This window comes from Balaenoptera musculus, chromosome 2 (assembly GCF_009873245.2).
Source record: "Balaenoptera musculus isolate JJ_BM4_2016_0621 chromosome 2, mBalMus1.pri.v3, whole genome shotgun sequence".
Lineage (NCBI taxonomy): Eukaryota > Metazoa > Chordata > Mammalia > Artiodactyla > Balaenopteridae > Balaenoptera > Balaenoptera musculus.
In genome coordinates this window covers 35,983,064-35,997,755 of record NC_045786.1, presented here as the reverse complement: position 1 = coordinate 35,997,755, position 14,692 = coordinate 35,983,064, and the positions used below count along the sequence as shown (strand labels likewise).

General features: G+C 38.3%; 2 protein-coding genes across 11 annotated transcripts in view; one reads left to right on the top strand and one right to left on the bottom strand.

Annotated features, from left to right (window-relative positions):
- TM6SF1 (transmembrane 6 superfamily member 1) overlaps window positions 1–14,692 on the top strand; it is a 53,832-nt gene that overhangs the window by 21,373 nt on the left and 17,767 nt on the right. For 5 of the 10 annotated variants that reach the window (XM_036845043.1, XM_036845045.1, XM_036845041.1 and 2 more), the window contains one exon: window positions 4,287–4,503. The exons of 1 other annotated variant lie outside the window; for it this stretch is intronic. In XM_036845043.1, coding sequence (XP_036700938.1) covers window positions 4,287–4,478 — 192 coding nt within the window. In that variant the 3' untranslated portion in view covers window positions 4,479–4,503. Of the gene's footprint in view, window positions 1–1,206; window positions 2,160–4,286; window positions 5,385–5,657; window positions 5,750–6,057; window positions 6,168–14,692 lie in introns of those variants that run through there. 4 more of the 10 variants (XM_036845037.1, XM_036845040.1, XM_036845036.1 and 1 more) reach the window with 4 other exon arrangements.
- HDGFL3 (HDGF like 3) overlaps window positions 2,258–14,692 on the bottom strand; it is a 78,787-nt gene continuing 66,352 nt past the window's right edge. The window contains exon 6 of the mRNA XM_036845047.1: window positions 2,258–7,087. Coding sequence (XP_036700942.1) covers window positions 7,082–7,087 — 6 coding nt within the window. The 3' untranslated portion in view covers window positions 2,258–7,081. The remainder of the gene's footprint in view (window positions 7,088–14,692) is intronic.

Genomic DNA, 14,692 nt, shown 5'->3' with positions numbered 1-14,692 from the left:
GGACTTTAACCCAAGTATCTTTTCATATAAAATTAAAGTTTCAAGTCTAATTTGAAAAGTATTACAGGCTGTTTAGATCTACTTATTAGCATTTTTTAAATCAACTGAAGAATTTTTCTCTGCTAACATATCACTGAAAATTAAAAGATATAGTTAATATGGTTAAGACCATGAGCTCTGGAGGCAGACTGGTTCGAATCTCATTCACTGATCACTTCAGTGACCTGGGTCACTCACCTCTTTGATACTGTTTCCTCTTCTATAAAGTAAGAATAATAATAGTACCTTTCTCATAGAGCTGCTGTTAAGGATTTGATGTGGTAATATGTGTAAAGGGTGTAGAGCAGTGCCTGGCACATTATAAGCTGTGGGCCTCTTTGTTGCTTTTGTTAATATTGTTGTTGTTAGAAGCTTCCCAGTAAGAGTTCGGAGGAGAAATGCCTTATGTTGCTCAGAAGATACATTAATCTGTAGCTGTGTGTATTGCGTGTAATTACCTAAAAATCAGAGGAACTGGAAGAAAGCTCTGGGACAGGTTCACAGTGGGTTTGGCAGGGAGCCTGCCATGCCATCCAATTAACAGCTCGCAGCCATGGAAGCAGGAGCAGTTCCACTTCAGTCAGGCAATGCCAGGGCCCCTTCCCACCTGCTGCCTCAGACTCTCCCACCCCCTGGCTATGCAGGTGCCATGTACTTTCTCACAAAAGGGTCTGGAGGCTCATCTGTGGATAATCTGGTTGTCAAGAGTTGACTCTACTGGGGGACAAGTTTTATTAAGTTTTTTCCTTTATGGAAGCCTTTAAGAAAACCTGAAAGTAAAGGTTTAGGAAGAACATGGATAATTGGGATACTAATGCAAATCTCATTTTAATCATTTGCTTCTGATGTGATTCATCACTAAACATCTTTTTTAGTATTAAAACTAGAGCTTGGGTTTAATGTCTTTTTATGTGCTTGTTATCCTTTGGTGGAGACAGACAGTCTTGAAATTGTCAAAAGATCAGCAAGGGAATCTAAAAACAAAGGGCCCAGGTTTTCAAGCAAGTAGAGTGCCAGATCATGAACAAGTATGTCACTTGGGTTTTGTATCTGTCTGTGGAAGAGCTCCATGTGCTTGGCACTGTCCTAAGCACTTGACAAAGATCAACTCATTGAACCTGTATAACAATCCTATGAGGTGGACTCCATTATTATTCTGCTTTTCAGGTGAGGAGCCAGAGGTAGTTACATACCTAACACAAGGTCATATTGCTGGTTTTCGGTGAAGCTGGGATTTGACGCTGTCAATCTGGTTCCAGATTCAGTGTTCTTAACCACAAGACTATGGCGCTCAGAAAACCCTAAGAAACGGTAACACGGTTCTAGATTAGCTATTTATACCATATCAGCCAAACAGCCTGGCTACTGTCCCAATGTTCACATTAGTTTTTGCCTATAATATTTATGTGGACACACAAAACTCTTTCAATTCTCCTTTCTGGAACCAAGATTGTGATTTTTAGTCAAATTCTTTCCAGGTTGTCTCTATAGGAAAACAGAGCTATTAAAATTTAACCTTTTTCTTTGCCTTTATTGCCTTGTTTTCCATCCCAACCATCCATTCTTTAAAAAAAAAAAATATCAAAGTAAATCTCTTAACTAAATTTAAGGTGAAAAATGATTTAGAATGAAGTAGAAGAAAAATTATTAGGGGCTCAACCTCACATCACTGAATTTTGGAGAAATTTCTGGGATCCATAACTTGAACCTGTCATCTTGGCCATGTGTCAGTTCAGCAGCACTGAGGTCACCAAGCCACCAGATCCTACTAGCACAGTGCTCAGGCTGAGCTCTTCGGCCCTGTCATAAGGAGGTCTCATGTGCTGGTGGGAAAATCACCCAGGAGACACGGTGCAGCCCCTTAGCAGCTATGTGCTTGGGAAGGGAACCCTCCTCAAGTGAGAATGAGGGTTTTCTGAAACTTCAGCACCCTGGAAACTGGACGCCATATGCCTTGGGAGGAAGCTATGGTCAGGTTGCTCACTCAGCTAGAGGTGAGGCCACTATAAGTACACCCATTAGAACTATGAGCAGTACCGGAAACTGCAGAAAATTGGCCTCAGGCTTTTTCTCTCAATTACATACTTCTTTTGATTAGAAATGCAATCATCTTTGCCCCTTGTTAAAACATTCTGAAGCAAAAGGCCTACTAAAATAGGTATAAAAATAGAGAAATGCTTTGTAGAAGCTTTTTTGCATTTTGACAGTCACAAGACCATTACTGTTGAACGTTTATTGAGCTCTAACAATGTGATAGGTGCCACACAAAACATCAGACACAGTACCTGCCCGGTGGGCTTACAATCTAATCTAAGGACACGATCATTTTTTAATGTTGCCATGAGTTTGCTGTTTGTGAAAATGAGGTATTAACTGCACCGGTTAGTGCAGCAAAAAAAGCCTACGAAATCAGACTTTTTAGCAGGTTCCCTATGCAAGTAGGCATGATTGCTCATATTATTCTCTCAAACTATGGTTCGCATTTCCCCAAATTTGGTGATTTTTGAGATGTGTGTAAGTGTCTACAAAGATAGACACCAAATGCACATTTCTTAAAACCATGGTTCAAATCTGGCCTCTAGTCCAGAAGAAAAAATTTAGTTACATATTCAGAAAAATACTGTTATTCAAAATAGGCCCTAGAAGAAAACAGTGACAGGGGCCAAGTTCCTGTTCAGTGTTCCTAGAATGTCCACAAGAGCAGCTCCTCAGGGCAGCCTCTCAAATGCCCTTTACTCTCAAGGTCTTTTTAGCCCAGAGATGGAAACGCTTAACGTTTGCTGGGTTCTGTTTGGGCATGTGCCCCGGGGGAGGTGTGTTTGAGGGCAGAGCCCTCTCAGTGCCTCACAGATCACAATGCAGACAATTCCTGCATTGGCATTGGCGTTGGTCCCTGGGTCCTTGGCAACACACCACGCTAATTTAATTTCTATCTCCAGAAAGCAGCAAAACTACCAGAGGCCCCCAGAATGTATCAGTAACTTGCAAAAATGTAACCTGTTAAAATCTGTCACTGATACAATCTGTATACATACTGCTTATGAAAACTTGTCCTTTGCTCATCATAGTAAAGTCAAGTGCTAAGTAACACTTTTATCTCTGTTAACCACTTAGCAGAATAAACTGATTTATTAACCACTTAGCAGAATAAACTGATTTCATATGGAACGAAATGTAAGATAACTCATATGTATTTAAAGCAAATTATTTAGTTTTCATTCTTGTTACTTCTGTGCCTTCTTTAGATTATAGTATCTTCTGTCTCTTCACTTTGATCCTGATGAACTAAGTCACCACTTATCACATTTAGACTCCCAATCCTTTATTTGTGTATATCTTGAATTTCAGTAAGATATGAAATGCAGACTCCAGGATTGCACTCTGTAATGATACAAGGATCCTGAGGAAATACTTTCACAGAAGCCTTTTCTAATAGTTTCCCCTGTGCTTATGAAAAGTATTCAAAAAAGACCACTGGCACATTCTGAATGCATGTTCTCAACAAGTAATCTAAGTACAAATGGGAAGCTCTTGCCTTTCTGTTTTGTAAACTCAGATTATGCTGACAAGCCATACTTCTAAATAATTTGATTTGAAAAGGTTGCCTGCATGTATATTTGCCATTTTTTAAAGAGCAACCAAATCCCTACCCCCACCTTATCTTACAAAACAACCCTTAGTATTTTTTAAGTTGCATTAAAAAACAAATACGTGAATAAATAAACAAACAAATGCATAATGAAGGGCTTTGAGCTCTTGCTCCAAGGAGTAGGTGAAAGAACTGATAAATGAAGCTGAGGCCCTCCCTCAGTGCTTCTCTTTAAATAGTTAGGCTAAAAATATTTTAAGCTGTCTAAACTCTGTACTTGCTTCATTTTTATTGGAACACATTTTGTGAGCCACAACTGAGTTCCTATATAGGATATCTCCAGAATGTAAATCAGGAAAAAGCAGATTTTATTCAGATTTTTTGTTAAATTGAGCCACTGCTGTTTGGTATGGGGGCACTAGATGCGTTAAAAAACAGCTAGCCTGATAAAGACGTGCTAAAGAAGGTTTACTTTATTTGAACAGTTAAGTCAAGACTGGCCCTAAATTCAATGAAATATTGAAGACTATGGATTGTTTGAAAGTCCTAGTTTTGAGGGCACAGCAGCATGGTCTGAATGAATCATTCAGAACTCATCGTGCATCCAACTAAACACAAAATTCATGCTTACCCCCCCCCCTTTTTTTTAATGCAACAGGCTCAGTTTTCTCACATCGGTGCTTCTCTTCATGCTAGAACTGCTTATATCTACAGAGTCCCTGAAGAAGCGAAAATCCTTTTTTTAGCATTAAACATAGCATATGGAGTTCTTCCTCAGCTCTTGGCCTATCGCTGTATCTACAAACCAGAGTTCTTCATAAAAACAAAGGCAGATGAAAAAGTTGAATAAAAGCATTATTTTATGTTTTTTCTCTCTAAATTACTGACTTCTGTTATTTTGGTACCAATATTTGGTCCCATTCCACTCTCTTCCCATACAGGAACATTTAAGAATACATAAATTCTTGCTCCGTACTGTATATGTGAGCTATCATAGGAATTATGTGGATAAATTTTCTTTTTTTGAAGGAAAATTGAAGTTATTCAGAAAGCTTGTTTAAAGAAATAATATATTTCAAGTTATTTGTGAATAAACTTGACCACCTATCTCAATATTCTGTTTGCACACTTTAAATATAAGTGAAAAATTACAATTTAGCTCCTATAATAGTGAGCATGAAAAGGAAACTGTTCAAAAGTGAAAATGGTCTATGCATATTAAAAATTTCAAAGTAGCAAATACAGATGGAGAAATATTTTTGCATATAAGATCTATATGTTTCATTATCAACCTCAGTATAAAAGACAAATTATCATAATATTTAAAAATGTTGTTTGAAAAATGTTTTCCCAAGGAAAGTACATTATTTACTGCTGTTTCAAAAATTGCTTTTACTGAAATTTTTTTGTGAGTCTAAATAGCTAAGGAGGGAATCTATAACTTTATCATTACCCTTATTTTATTGGTGACTGGAAATGTTTCTATTGTATTTCTGTGTATATTTTTAATAAATTATTTTTGGTCTTTTATGAAGACAAATCTTATTAAATTTGAAACATTTTGTATATTTTTTTTCAGAAAAAGTTCTGTAGTCTTTACGCTTTTTGTTTTAAAAATCTGTCAGTTATATGTTCCAGTTCAAAATGTCATCTACATTCTCATGTTTTAGTGTGAGCAATGAAGAGGACTTTTCATGAATTAAATTTCATTACTTTTAAATTAAAATATTCAAAATTAAAAAGTACCTTTTAAGGAAAAAGAACTGGACTGGCATTCCTACTATCTTTTAATGAACTTTTCATATTTGGAAATGTGAGTGAGTATAATAGAGGAAAATCAATATTTGCTAATAAGTAAGAGAAACAAACCAAAAATCCAGCCGCCTCCTCAGAGCCCGGGAGTGGTAAGTGGACTGGCGCTTTCATGCCCTCAGCTGCCATCATCACCACCACCACCCCTACCATCATCATCATCAGTGGCCCTAAGCTTTTAGAGCCACTCATGTTTTTCCTTCATGTTATTTACTAGCTCTTCACCAAAATAAGAAAACCAAAAGAAAATGGGGTCCAAATCAATGCATGGATAATGTCAAGTGTGTGAATTTAGGGTCCACTGAACTGGTAAGTATCTTAGACGTGCAAGCAATCATGTAGCCAGTTCCTCTCCCTCCCCACAGGGTTTAAAAAAACCCTAAAACCCATAGAGTGTTAAAAGAAAACCCTCACCTGCACTTGATTCTATTGTCAACTTGCTGTTAACAATTTTTGCTTTAATATATGAATTACATTAATACCTCACATTACATATATGAAGCCAAATTACACTAACTTAGTTGTTTACAACCTCAAACCTTACTCCCAGTACACATTCCAATAAATTTATTCTGTAAAAACAATACATTTTTTTGTTTTTGATTTTTTTTTTACAGTAAACTTTTCAACTACAAACCTCGAATACGCGAAAGATGTTCCAAGGACAAGCATAACAGGATTGATAAAACCCAAACTGACTAAATGTGTTCTCACAATATAAGCTGGCATAAAAATAAATAAAATTTTCTATTATCACAATTGCAACAATAATGTACACATAATAATGGTTTGTGGATGAGTATTAACTATTCTAATTCTAGTTCCAAAAGAAAACAACAGATCATTTTAAAAGTCTATATTTAAAAGTCAATGCTTTGTCTTACTTCCCATAGGGCTACTGCTGATTCCAGCTTTAAAATGTAAAGTATCCAGCTTGAGTGATTAGCTCAAATTGTATTGAGACTGGGAAAAAATAAATCATTGCCTTTATTTTGGAGTAACACAAAAGACTCACTAACTTCACATATAGAAACTGAGTTTGTGTACGTTAACAACATGAGTTTTGAGAAGTATAAGCTGTCAACTAGCTATTTCTAATACGGAATAGATATTTTACAATATGATTAAACTTTACACATGGCCTCAAAACTGAAGAACAATTTTAAGTTTATCTTCAATATGCCAACATTGTGTATCTAGGAATTGGTTCCTGGGTTCTGTCACAGAGAGGAAATCCCTTAAGCATTATGTTGAGTGGTCATTTTAAAAAATGCTAATTTATATTTAACTGAGTGTTTGGTGATGGTGGAGTAAAGGCAGGAGACTGATGAACATAACTGCCTTGATAAAGGATCCTAGACTTGTATAAGCTTGTGCAAAAATCTGGATAATCCTTAGTGGTTAAGGGCAACTTCATGCAACCAAATAACAAGAAATTAAATCAATAACCTTAAAAAAGGCTAAAATGTCTTTTTTCCCCCAAACACAACAGAGAGGAATGTGAATAATGTACATACAAACTGGGGTTCTGTCAATGACAACAAGGACTATGTGTTGGTTCATATCAAATCCAAGAATATTAGACAACCAAACGTATAACCTTCTTGTGGTTTTCTTAATATGCAGCATTCATTATGGTAGTTAGGTCTGAAAAAAAAGAAAGAAAACAAGCCTTTAGATGATTTTGGATATTAAGAATAAAAGCTATCCACACCTTTATAGTATATAACTGGGTTTTCTGAGATTCCAACCTGCACTGCAGCATTAACAATACTTAGCAAGAACAGCCCCTGAGGCTCTGCTTTATACCTATCAGTGCAAAAACCTAAAGGAAGGACTAGGGCATTTTTAGTGTTCCATTAAGAAAAAAAAAAAAAAGGCTTCCCTGGTGGCGCAGTGGTTGAGAATCTGCCAATGCAGGGCACACGGGTTCGAGCCCTGGTCTGGGAGGATCCCACATGCCGAGGAGCAGCTAGGCCCGTGAGCCACAACTACTGAGCCTGCGCGTCTGGAGCCTGTGCTCCCAACAAGAGAGGCCGCGATAGTGAGAAGCCCGCGCACCGCAATGAAGAGTGGCCCCCGCTTGCCGCAACTAGAGAAAGCCCTCGCACAGAAACGAAGACCCAACACAGCCAAAAATAAATTATTAAATTAAAAAAAAAAAGTCTAATTGGAAAGGGCACTGACAATGTAGCTAATATTAAGAAAAAAAGGGAAAAAACCAATAAACTTTGTCTACTGTCTGGCAGGGAACAGAGTGCAGTAGCATGCACTCTGTACAACTCCAGTACTACGTATTGCTGGGATACATACAGTCCATGGAAAAATCAAGATAATCCATCTTTGTGAGGACTTTGGTGTCAGAAGGAAGGGTAAATTCCTGAAAATTTTAAAAGTATTTGAAGAGTATGCAGATTATTCTGTATAATATTTACAACTTAATTACTTGTGACATATGGCTCAAAGAAATAACAAAAGTTAATAAAATCAAGATGTACAAAAAGAACGGAAGCCTAGATTTCTGTTAAAATTTAGATTACATCCATGTGACAAAGATAAAATATTTCCGTTTCCTAAAAGAATTATGTTTCAATCTGGGTCCCACTTTAAATTGTATCAGGTTACATTTCCCCACAGGGATGCTATTTTTGTTTTCTTCATCATTATCCCAAATACATTAAACCCCTTAGTAATGTTCTCATGAGATGAATGAAAGAGGGAACTCGGGCCCCCAATATTTTTTCTAAAAACACCCTGCTTCAGCTCTTTACTTCACTGAGTGAATGAACTTGTTTGTAAGCATACACGTGCTCACTCATGGGTATGTTTTCACTTATGCAGCCAAAATCTATCTTGTACCGTACATAATACAATATACAAATAATTCCAGAACCTTCAAATAGGAAACGTTACTAAACCTACCATCCATTCAAGATGGCAGAAGTACATTTCTTAGCCTTCTTTGTTCCTACCAAAATGAGAAAGCCAATCAAATAAAAATTACATTTAAAATCTGTGAACTTGGAAGATTCAGTTGCCTGGTGACTCCTAACAAAGAAAAACACTAGAAATAAGATTATACTCACAGACTTTGGAGGATTTTCCTCCCTTATGAAGGAGGAAGACACCCATTAAAACAATGAAAAATTGTTAATCAACCAAAGAAAATTCTTTATAACAATGTCTTTTTATTAATATTAACGTGAAAGGCAATACATTCTATGTTTACATTGGTAGAAAATTCATAGTAACAACTACTCAATCCATGTTGAAGAGTATGTTTGGAACAGAGGGTCTGATGGCAGCCTCAGAATATTACTAGTGCTCCAAACAAAGTACAAGTGGTAGCAAAATGTGACTATAACTTTAAGGACATGCTTTTTTGGGGGTGGGGTCTTTAAACAAGGTGCTATCAAATGAGTACTTATAAAACCAAATTATAAATCTAATTTTTTTAACTTCTCATACCATAATCACTCTCTGTGCACCTGTGTGTGAAAATATATCTTGCTAATTCATAATGGTGAATGTTCTGGACACACTGTTCTGAGTATTTGCTAGACTGGAAGCCTCCTCCACGTAAGCGGCCAGAAGTTGTTCCTTATCGCGCTGGTTGCCATGCTCAGCGCCACACCACTTCTATACTGGATAATGGCTGGCTAATCCAATCAGATTCTCTCTTGAGGTATTTGAATATGAGGCACATTGAAAGGCTGTAGGGTGGCAGTGAAGCTGAAGGACACCCAGAACATAGTAAGCAGAAGTTATGAGGCAGGTGAAGTCATAGGATCATTTTATGGAGCACCAGTTTTACTGCAAAAAATGATGACAGATAAACTATGGTTATTCAGACTTGGGTATTTGGCACTTTGTCAAAAATAAATGAAATGAGCCTATTATTTCAAGGAAAATGGCAGTATTTGTCGCCAATGATAAAATCTGAGCTTTTAAGTGAAAATTAGAACTACATGTCTATATAAGACCACATTTTCTTCCTATACTTCAACCAGAATAACATATCACAACAGACTGAATCCAGAAGCAGATATGAGAATCCTGCCTGATGTCTTCTATTAAAGCAGACATTAAAGAGATTTTTCAAAATGTAAAACCGTACCATTTTTCTCAAAAAATTTTGGGGAAAATGCATTTATTTTTCACAAAAACGTGTTATTTATACTAAGTAATGGGTTTATTATTATTTTAAAGGAAATTAATATCTTAAAATTTTGTTTTTATTTCTAATTAAGTAAATATCAATAGCTATATCAAAAACTCTTTGGGGCGCTCAATAACTTTTAAGAGTATTAAAGGGGTCCTGAGCCAGCTTGATGAACCACTGGCTTAGAATAAATGAGAATGAACGGTGAGAAATGAGACTGAAAAGATAAATTGGGGTTGGAGTGTGAAGGCCATTATATGCTGAAATAAGGAGTCTGGGCTTGATCTAGAGGGCAATGGCAAGACATAAGCAGGCAGCACTATATGGCAGGAAGAACAATAGGTCCAGAGTCAGAAGAATAAAGGTGTGAATATTGGTTAGTGGTTACAGTGAACTCTCTGGCTGTCCTCCCAACATTTATTCTATCCTCTGCTCCTCCTCACAATTATGTGATAGCCTTGTGATTTGGGGACTTGACTCCAGCTCCAGGGATGGGGAGAACCTGACTGGTCTGAGCCAGTTCTAATCCCCTTGTTATCAGTGGTTGATTCAGGGATGGGCAGCTTTCTGACATGGATCTCAATGATGGCTGCCTCCTGGTATTCATACCCTTGTGTAATACCTTCCCTTTGAGTGTGGGCTGGACCTTGTGACTTGCTTCTAATAAACAGAATGAGGCAAAAGTGATGGGATAACAAAAGACTGACTTCTGTGTTGCTAGCATTCTCTCTCTTGCTAATGAAGCCAGCTGCCATGCTGGAGTTGCCTTATGGAGAGACTCATGTGGCAAGCAACCAAGGGAGGCCTTTGGCCAACAGTCAATGAAGAACTGAAGCCCTCAGCCCAGTAAGCTGTGTGTAACCGAATCCTGCCAACAACTTTCTGAGTGAGCTTGGAAGAGGACCACCCCGCCCCCCCAGTTGAGCCTCAAAATGATCTGAGCCCCTGCTAATACTTTTAACTGCAGCTTTGGAGAGATCGAGATAGAGGTATCAACAGGTTACGTCTATTTGGATTCCTGACTCATAGAAAATGCTGTTTTAGGCCACTGAGTTTTGGGATAATTTGTCACATGGCAAGAGACAATAAAGCAGGTATATTATCTGCATGGCTTCCTGGCCACAAAGATTAGTCCCCTCCACTTCAAAGCCACGTGAGTCAAGAAGGGGAGCTCTAAGAGTTCTGGAGCCTACCCCTTTCTGCCTCATGCTTCCACTAGCAGGGGTGAGGATGAAGGCAGAGGGCCTCTGGAAATAAAGGGTGTCTCAGAAGTCTGTGGGTTCCTTGTAAGAACCTCTTCTTTCCTTTCTTTACCAATATTCATAACTTAACACCACTATCTGCCTTGAGCCATCAATAATCCTTTTTCCTTATGCCCTTTATTCTTGCTTACTTCGGTTGCCACAAGATGGGCTCCAGAGCATCTATCACTTCCTGGACTCTCATCCTCAGTCACTTTATACATGTTCGTTTATAACCTCATCTCTTAAATGCTCCCACTGCCCCCAAACCAGATTCCTCAATCTCTTCCACTGGGCCCCTTGGAAATCATAGCCATCAGCAAATTTCCTATATTCACGAGATATTTTACTCATCAACTTGTTCTAACTGAAACCTGGTTTCCACTGAAGATAGTGCTGCTTCTTTTCCTGCAACCCCCAGATGGTAACTATTTCCTTTGCCACAGCTCTTATACTACAGGCCCCCGAGGTAGGGAAGGTGTCCTTGATCTTAATGACTATTTCTCAGCTATTCTTCCTCTCCCTTGTGCTTCCATCCCCAGGAAGAACAATCCTTCTAGCTTTTAGTCTCAATATTGTGAACCACCACCCCTCCCTACTGCAGTCACCTCCAGACACCCCGGGTCACTCCCCCTTTCCCCTTGAAGAATTTAGCTCTGGCCCACTGTCATTCAATACCATAACTGCTGGATGTCAACATGCAGAGAGATCGTCTTTCCAATACTCTGGCCTCTTAAGTTCCTAGACTTCCTCTTCTCCAAAGATCTCGTCTTCCACCTTACCTCAGTCACTCATTTCCATGGTTATTTCGTAGACAAGTGATTCTCAACCACTGAGAGTATTTGCAAATACTGTTTTAAGTCACTGTTTTTTTGGGGGGAATTATGGGAACATTTTAGGTTATTATAAGAACTTGGAGGTCCTGTGGCATTTAATGGGCAGGGGCCAAGGGTACTAAATGTCCTGCGATGTGAACAGTGCTCACACAATGAAAAACTGTCCCACTCAAAATACCAAACTCACCTGCACTGTCATCAGCACCTACTGCCACCCTTCCGCAGTTTGATCTAAACATCTTCCTATTCTATCTCCACCTATCTTTCCAGCTCGCTCCCTTTATCCAGTACTCCAACTCCAAGAATTCTTGGATATGCAAAATCTGTTGATCCTATCTCCTTCCTCACATCCTTATTTCCCTCTGAACATATTTTGGATTCCATGGGTCCATCATTATAATTAATCCCTTCCTTGCATACACCCGCAACTCCCTTGTCTTGAACCTCCTTTATTCTCTGGGCAAGCGCCAATTCTAGTTAAATGCAATTCTCTGCCACTCCGTGATTGCACAATTGAATATGCCTGGAGAAAAACACATAGCCATCTGACCGTTCTCACTTTAAATTCATGACCACTAACCTCATGTGGGCCCTTACTGCTGTCTGGCAATTCAACTTCATTTCCCAAGTCCAATCACTCTTCTGTTCTTCTAAGTAACTATTTTATCCCTTTTCCTCTCTCTTTAAACTTTCAACACTTCTTCCTGTTCTCACTCTCAAATGTTAACCTTGCTTCCTAAGAAGATAAAAGCAATCAGATGAGAACTTATGCATGCTCTCACCCCAAGTACTCAGTTACCTGCCCCTGTGCCCACTCTGCATTTCCTCCTGCTTCAGTGGATGGAGTAAGGTAACCCTTCCGGATGTGCACTAGATTTTATGCCTTCTTGCCTTCTGAAGGGCACTACTGTGGCAATTTTTTCTTACATTATTATTTTGTGATCATTCCATATTTGGATCATTCTGATCAGCATATGTGCTGTATATTCTCCCATCAAGAAAAAAAAGCCCCTCTGACCTTCTATCCTGGACCATGTCTATTAAATATTTGAAAAAAAAATTAGGCTACTTGCCCTACAAGATATCAGGACACATTATAAAGCTACTAAAATTTAAGAAAGTTTAGTACTGACCAAAGGAACAGAATAGAGAACCCAGAGAGAGACCCATGGCTATATGACAGATGGCACTGCAGATCAGAGAGGAAAGGAGAGACTATTTAATAAATGGTGCTGGTTAAATGGTTATGCTATGGGGAAAATGCAGTGGGAGCCTATCTCATACCATACACAAAAATCAATTCCAGATGGATTAAACACTGAAATGTTAAGAACAAAACTTTACAATTTTAAAAGGAAATATAGGAGAATACCTTTCTGACTTTGAGATAGGAAAAGACTTCTTAAACAAGACAGAAAAATGATAACCATAACAAGAAAAGTCTGATACATTTGACTACAATAAAATTAAGAAAGTCTGCTCACTAACAGCTTAGAGAAGATATCTGCAATGCATATGACCACCCATAGTAGTCAGAATCCAGAATATGTAAAGGAGTCCTACAAGTCAGTAAGAAAAGAAGTCCAACAGGAAAATGGGCCAAAAACCAAAATCAAGCACTGCACAGAAGAGGAAACAAAGGTGGTCAATAAACATGTGAAAAGAGGCTCAACTTCATTATTGATCAAAGAATCACAAATTTAGACTATAATTTACATCCACTATATTGGCAAAAATTTTAAAGTCTGACAATGCCCAGTTAGTCACAGGGAACTCATACACTGATGGTGGGAGTATACACGGGTCCAACAACTTAGGAAAATAATTTGGCATTACCTTGTAAAGTTAAAAACCTTAAACTCATGACTCAGCATGTCCAGTGTGAGTTTACATACCCTAAAGAAACTCTTACATATGTGCATTAGCTCAAAAATGAGTAAAATTAAATTATTATTTAAGTATATATGTATATGTTAGGTATGGGCTAAAATTCTGAAAATGAAAAGACATAATAAATACAACACTAGTGGTTATCTCTGGGTAGGAAGAAGATAGGATGGGGAAGAACATGTATATAGATACAAGTTATTGTTATGTTCTAGTTTTGGCTGAGTGGTAGGGTCTCTGGTATTCATTAAATTACCATGCTTACTACTTTATTTTTATATTATATATATATATATCCTTTTGTGTATAAAATTATATTATTAGAAACAGGTTAAAAATAAGATCTCAGCCTCTTGCTTCAAATTCAGGCTCTGACTAGCTGTGTGACCCTGGGCCAATCCTTTCAGCTTCAGTTTCCCCAGCTACAAAATGAAGATAACACCTGCACCTACCTCCTGGGATTTGTATGAGGATCAAATGCATGTACAGCATTTAGCACAGTATGTGGCACATGGTAAAAATGTTGGCCACTACTACTCTGACTCTGCTGCTGTTGTTACTTCTAGTAGCAACTATCTTCTGAGGTGCTTTCAAGTTATTAAAGTAGAAATGGTTTTATTAAATTAGAAAAATGAATCTACAATGCAAGAGCTACAGAGTGAGAAGTCATCAGTAATACATAACAGCTGAAACCACATGAGTGCATAAGATGGAAACAGGGGAAGCTTTCAGACTGGAAGTGTGCCAAGACAGCCTAGAGAAAAGTGCTCTAGAAGGAGACTGAGGAGCCACTGGGAGAGAAAGCAGAAGAGACTGGTGACCTGGAGGCAAAGTCAGGAGGAGAAAGTGGCTAATGGTATTAAATGCTGCAGAGTAAAATAAAGACTAAAGGAGACACTGGATTTGGCAATGAGAGGATCACTAGGAACTTTTACAAGAGCAGTTTCCATGAACCGGTCAAAGAAGAAACAAGAGTGCCATGGGTTAAGGTAGCGGTCCCCAACCTATTTGGCACCAGGGACTGGGTTTCATGGAAGACAATTTTTCCACGGACCGGGGTGCAGGGGGCCGGGGGGAGATGGTTCAGGCGGTAATGCGAGCAATGGGGAGCGGCAGATGAAGCTTC